The sequence below is a fragment of the Tupaia chinensis genome, unplaced genomic scaffold (assembly GCF_000334495.1).
Source record: "Tupaia chinensis unplaced genomic scaffold, TupChi_1.0 Scaffold147282_1, whole genome shotgun sequence".
NCBI classification, from domain to species: domain Eukaryota; kingdom Metazoa; phylum Chordata; class Mammalia; order Scandentia; family Tupaiidae; genus Tupaia; species Tupaia belangeri.
The window spans coordinates 464,886-471,550 of record NW_006207133.1 but is presented as its reverse complement, the minus strand read 5'-3'; the positions used below and the strand labels follow the sequence as shown (position 1 = coordinate 471,550).

Here is a 6,665-nt window from a genome sequence, read left to right as displayed (position 1 = left end):
ATTTGGTGAGCCTCACTTGCAGAAATAGAAGTATCAGTTGAAACCACCCCATAAACACTCCTCTTTCTCTTTTTTCTTTTTTTGGAGAGGTTTTTGCTATAGGGTGCATGTGCTCATCAGAAAGACAGAGACAGAGAGACAGAAAGCGAGAAATCACCCCCCAGGGGGATGGCCACACCACAATCTCTTCTCCATTCTCCTCTCAGGATCTTGGGCATGCACGCACATGCACCTGGTGTGAGTTTAAGCTGCTGGGTCTGGGACTGGAACCGCAGTCGACTACATGGGAGTTCAGCGACATAGCCATTACGCCAACTGCTGGCCCCAGAACTCTCAACTTTTTTAAAGAAAGGAATCAGGGCTAAAAAATCGAGAATCAGAAAGTTAGAACTGTGAGAGGATGATCACAGTTTCTAAAGAGAGTAAGAATCAGTCTGAGAATCTTCATCCTTTTCCTGAGAACATGAGATGACCTGGAGGCTATGCTTTAAAACCATTATGGGTTGGCTCCTTCACCTTAAAGTATCCTTTTGCCCTTTGATTTTTGGTACGGTATGAAAAACTCATTATGAGGTACAAATTGTTTGGGGAACATTGGTATAAACAGAGACAGTTGGTTGTTTTCATGTTTTCCCAATTTTTCCTTTCTTTTCTGATACAAAAGAAGCAAGTGAAAATCCTCAGACAGTCAGTCTATCGAGGTGAATAAGCAGAGAGATTAAAGGGTTACACGTTGACACAAATTGCACTCCAGGCTGATAACATGGGCTGATCTGCATTGTGCTGAATCCAATCTCACTAATCAATTATTGATGGCCAATGGGAAGTGATGAATGGCCTGCCAGTGAGAAAATCACACTGCTTCAGCCCAGCGTGGAAACAAATGATGGGGTTTTCAATATACACAATGAGACCTTTCCCATATACATGATGAAACCTTTCCACAGATAATCGACATCACTGAGTTTCTTCCTAGGACTACAGGAGCTTTCAATTTCAAGAATCTAGGTATATTTATAAAGCAAAGGCATTAAACATAGCCAAACTAAAAGGAAATTTTCTTTTTTAAAATAGTATCCTTTATCTAGTTTTATAAAAGCAATTGATTGTGGCACAATTTAAAGTATATCTAGAAAACAGAAAGAGATGAACAGAGTGTGAGTTTTGGTTCTGCTACTTCCTTGCTTTGACACTTTCAGCTAATTTAATTTCTCTGTGCCTCAGTTGCTTTGTTTATAAAATGAGTAATCATTTAATAAAAGGAAGTAAAGAACTTTACACAGTCTTGCACAATATGGGACTGAACAGCTATTGGTTCCTTCATTATTGTCACTGGTAGGGCTTTTCCTCTTAACAATTTAACACTGGTTCAAACATTTGCCTATATGCAAGACTTACCTGGAAACTGATGAGAAGTAAATTTGAAAATTCTCAACTTCCAATCCAAATATTCTGACACAGAATCTCTAGAGAGAGGGCTTGCATCCGATATTTAATCATACTCCAGATAATTCTCATAGTCAACTATGTTTAGGAAATACTGATTCATAACAACTGTACCCTCTGACTTAACTCCTAATGCTACTGAAATAACTGTATCTTAGGTACTGAGTGCAAACTTTCTGGTGGCTCTTACAGATTTTTTTCTTGTGTTGCAATTCCTGAAACTGTGTGTGCTCAGGTGTGCCAGACACTTGACCTCTCCATTCAGATACCAGATATTGTAGGATCGTCTTCGGCAGCTCAGAATCCTCTAGCTTCCTGGCCTGCCCTCTGAGGAGCAGATAAAGGACATGCAGAAAGAAGAAATATTGAGGTCTAGGGTCAGGGAGAAATATAGAAAACCGTAACACATTCTTTAATCCAGTCCTGCAATAATATATTCGCATAACATTTTTTTTTTCTCATTTAGTTTTCTTGTGTGTCTTTTCAAGGACCCAGAGTTGAGGAGAGTATATAGAAAGGTATAAATTCATATAAAAAGCATACTGAGTAAATTAAAAATTTAGCATATTTCTTTCCTTTTATAAATGCTATCAACTACAAACAAGGTGTTTCTTGGGCATTCAACAATTTTGAATACACAGGAGAAATTGTTATATATATTTTTTTGCATAGATTGATGCTAATCTTATAAAAGTCTTCCTAGAAATCATCTAGAAAAAAGGTGTAATAACTTCTTCACTCCTGATAAGGGTCACAGCTAACATGCCTTTAATAAGAGCCAGGTTGAAAATAGAAAAAGCCTATGCTTATTTAATCACAATTTTGCATGAAACAGGAGTCTTTAAGATTGAAAATCAAAGATTAGGAAAAATTGTCTATTTTTATGCTTAGGTTCAAGGAAGAATGGACAGCCATCTTAGAATGTCATTGGATCAAAGGATATGGTCTAATGGAAATAGTCTGAGGAGGGGTTGGGGAAACCCAGGAAGAATTGTTTAGATTCTTCTTGGCCTCTCTGTGTAGACTTTCAGATAAGAGGCTGAACCCTTCTGGAAAAGGGGTCTTCAAAAGAGAAGGGAGAAGGTAAAGAGTGGCTGTTGAAGATACTTTTATAGCTTTATCAACTGGAATAGGGAGAAATATTCACATGTTGAAATATTCAGTTTGTAAGCTAAATAATGTGATTGAATGTAAAAAACAAAGTGAAATAAAAACATTTTAAAAATTTTATGTGGGAGACTGATCATAATTTTTATTATCCATCTTAGGGAATATGACTTGTTTCAGGGAAAAAGGGCTTCTATGACTTGTTTTGGGGGAAAAATAGAGGCACGAGAAAGGAGGGCAAGAGAAGATCAGAGAAAACTTGTTTTCGAGGCCCTTCCAACATCCTTTGTTTGGAAGGTCTAAAGCCAAGGTTCTAAATCTTGGTGTATCATGTTCTAGTTCCGACAAAGGCAGTTTGCATGTTGATAGTGAAGGAAAAGCACAGGAAAAAAAACAGTGGGCTTATTTTAACTTTATTTCTCTTCTAGTGGGAGGATTTTACTTATTCCACTCACAGACTAAACGCCTCTTATATTTAAAGAAATTAAAGTACTTGTGCAATGGCAGAATAGAATTTCTCAGTATAATTTTATTTTTGTACTTTGATGCTTTGGTTTTACATGCTCTTATAGGTCTTTTTACTTTTAGGAACAGGTTGTAGGAATCAAGTTAAATAAAGTGTGAAGAGGGTGAAAAGCTATGTAATAAACTGTAAAGTTATATGTAATTTAATGTAATACAAAGATTATGATGATAATAAAAATAAAAATTAAAAAAAATAGGGTGTAAGTTTTTTTCTTCCTTCTGTTTGAGACAAAATATTTATGAGGGTGAAATCCCATTTCCAAGTGATTGGCATTCAGGAGACATCATTCACATTTGCACAGATTTATCCCTTTCTATGTGAAACAGCAGTACATTTCTGATGCAATATTGTAGAGATTGTGGAGGAAAAACTTTAAGAAGATAGATTGTACTGGAAACGGATTCAATTTTATAATTTTTAATGATGGGACAAGGAGTTAATATCAGTGACCTTGCAGTTATAGATTAAAACTTATGCTTCAAAAGCCATTGAATTAAAATGATAAAACCCAAATAAATTAATATTTTTATGTTCTTATTTAAAATAATAACATGTAGAATAATGTGGGTCTAATAATTAAGAAGAAAGCAAAATCTTTGCAAAATTATAAAAAAATTAGAAAGTAATTTTTTTTAAACAAAGACATTGATACATTCTTTGTCCTTTTTTTCCTTAAAGATTTGTACCATAGGGTACATGGACTTGCTAGAGAGAGACAAAGACAGAGAAGAGGAAAATGAGAAATTATCTCTGTCCCTCCCCCACCACTCACCCAGGGGAATGGCCAAATCATAATCTCTTCTCCTCCATTCTCCTCTCAGGATTTTGGGCATGCACACCCACATGCTCAGTGTGATTTTCAAGCCACCAGGTCTGAGACTTGAACTGTGATTGGTCATATGGGAATCCCGTGCCTTAACCACTATCCCACCCACTGGCCCCCAGAAGTTGTTTTTATCTGTGATTTTCTCCAAGATTATCACACTGATAGCAGCAATCACAAAGCCATTATAATAAATTTTCTCAATTCTGTGAGATGATTGTATTTTGCTTACTTTACTTTCTTGTGTAAACTTGATTTGGACTTTTTTTTTTTTTTTTTTTTTTTTTGGGGGGATGAATATTTTGGTTTACGGTACGTGGAGAAGATTTTGCTATAGGGTGCGTGTGCTCACTGGAAAGACAGTGAGAAACAGAAAATGAGAATTCACCCCCCAGGGGGGATGGCCATGTCACAATCCCTTTCCTCCATTTTCCACTCGGGATTTTGGGCATTCACTCACATATGCCTGGAGTGAATTTTAAGCCACCAAGTCTGGGACTCGAACCATGGTTGACTATGTGGGAGTCCGGCCATGTAACCATTACGCAATCTACTGGTCCCAATTTGGACATTTTTAAAAAGCAAGAATATCTGATGTCAGATATTATTACAAAGTTACTTAGTTAGATCCAAGTTCTGGGTGAAATAGGAAATCAAAAGATCTTGCTTTGTCAGAATTTCCTGTATCTGTAAAAAAGGAAATAACCACGTTTATGATGAGAACAGAGAGAAAGATCTGATTCCAAACACCGTTTCCACTGATCCTAAATGGTGCTGAATGTTCAAGAACAGTTTTAGGTTCAATGAATAAAATCTATTGGAATAGATATACTTCAAGGGAAAAGAAATACAGTACATCAGTATTATTCATTGATTTATTTTAAACAAGATTATGAGTTTTTATCTTAGAAGAGAACAAATAGGGATAGATCATATATTTTGTTGGCCAACTTGTGGGGCTTGGATACTGCTCTGAGCCTGGTGAGAAAAGAGACTCAGAAGACCCCAGACACTGGAAGAATTGGAGAATTAAATAAAGTATCACACGATTTGGAACCATGTCTTTGGTTCAACCGATATATGTCAATGTGGAATAGTATCACTAGATGTTAACTCATATTTAGAGTTAGATTGGCTGGGTAGTAAATGGATAGTAACTACTAACACAGATGTATCCAGAGATTCATTCATATATGTAATAACAATTACTAAAAATGACAACTTTACCATAGAACCATTAATACATGAGACAAAGTCTTAAAGGGGGATTATCATTTATGATGAAGATGTTAGATTTTTAAAATTTATCTTATGGATTTTATGGAAATCAGTTACTACATTATTTTTTAAAAGATTTATTTATTAAATTTTATTTATCATCATTTTTTTTTAAATTTCCTTCAGGGTACACACTCAGCAGAGACAGAAAGAGAGAGAGACAAATAGAAAGTAAGAAAGTAAGTCCCCAGGTCCAAGACTCCAACCCAGTCAGCCATGTGGGAGTCCAGTACCTCAACCACCACCCCACCAGATGGTCTTGGGTTCATAAGTTCTTAATATGCTCAAAATACTTATTGCTCACATTAGAAACTTAACATGATACTTATCTTTTAAAATACTAATACATTTTCTTTGTTACTTTTTCAGCTTGCTATTTCTTTGCTCAAATATTTAGTATAGTTGAAAACACACTCATCTCTATTTTTTCTAAGGATTTAAATCCTTTAATGACAAGTGTCGCCATTTGCAACAGCAGGGGACCTCAGCTATGGGAGTCTTGAGGGCTGGATGAAGCTGCAGATGAGATCCCTCCAGGCTTAGAGACTCAGGCATCACTAGTTCTTCTTGGGATGGGGCATCTTATCCACCCGAGAGTTGGCAACGTCCTCGAAGAGGCAGCTGAGTTGGATGTTGTTGTCCACGGCCTTCTCCACATGTTCTGGGGTGATGCGCTTTCTGTGGTTGTTATGCGCCTCTTTGCCCGCCAGATCCAGGATGTTGGCCGTCAGGTATTCCAAAACTCCAGCAAGGAAAACAGGAGTGGATGAGCTCAGGCGCTTGGCATACTGACCTTCTCTCAGGAAACGGTCCACGCGGCTGACAGGGAACTGGAGCTCTGCTCGTCTGGAGCGGGTGATGGCTCGCCTCCTGCGCCTATAGAATCCTCCACTGCGTTTTTTGCCAGCCATGATATTTGCTGGGTTTTGCCCCAGATGGCCCAGTTTGATTTTCTCACTGGCAAGAGCCTCTGAGGATACCAGTGCTTACACCTACTGTATCCCTGCACTCTGGCCCCTCACTTTCAGAGAGTCGCCTTTGTGACAACCTTGGCTTTGTGATGTCATTGGTGCCCACTGTCCTCTGATCAGGCCTAAGCCTAGAAATCTGGTCACCCTAATGACTGGGCCCTCTTTTTGAGAAAGCTCTAACTTTCTACTTCAACATTCTCACACCCCCCCCCCCCCCCCCCAAAAAAAAAGGAATTGGAAGGGACACATTGTCCTGTCTTCAGGACAACACTCCATTTTCTTTGATCCTAGCTTTGCATTCCTTGTGAGTTCATTTGCATTCCTCTGTTAGTTTCACATTACTGATAGATATACTGGATGTCATGTACAACAGAAATTCCATCCCCTATGCTGTAATAAAGTCAGTTTTATCTCCATTTCCACATTTATTTTAATATCTCTAGTCAGTATTCTTATGTCTGTCCTTTGATTCTCTTTGGAGTTGATTTTAACATCTGGTTGTTCTCTCATGAGT

General features: G+C 37.6%; 1 protein-coding gene across 1 annotated transcript; it reads right to left on the bottom strand.

The window, feature by feature from the left end:
- Positions 1 to 5,624: 5,624 nt before the first annotated feature.
- Positions 5,625 to 6,209, bottom strand: H2AL3 (H2A.L variant histone 3). Its single transcript, XM_006169542.3, has one exon. It carries the CDS (start codon positions 6,089 to 6,091, stop codon positions 5,738 to 5,740), a length of 354 nt encoding a protein of 117 aa, XP_006169604.1. The 5' UTR covers positions 6,092 to 6,209; the 3' UTR covers positions 5,625 to 5,737.
- Positions 6,210 to 6,665: the final 456 nt, after the last annotated feature.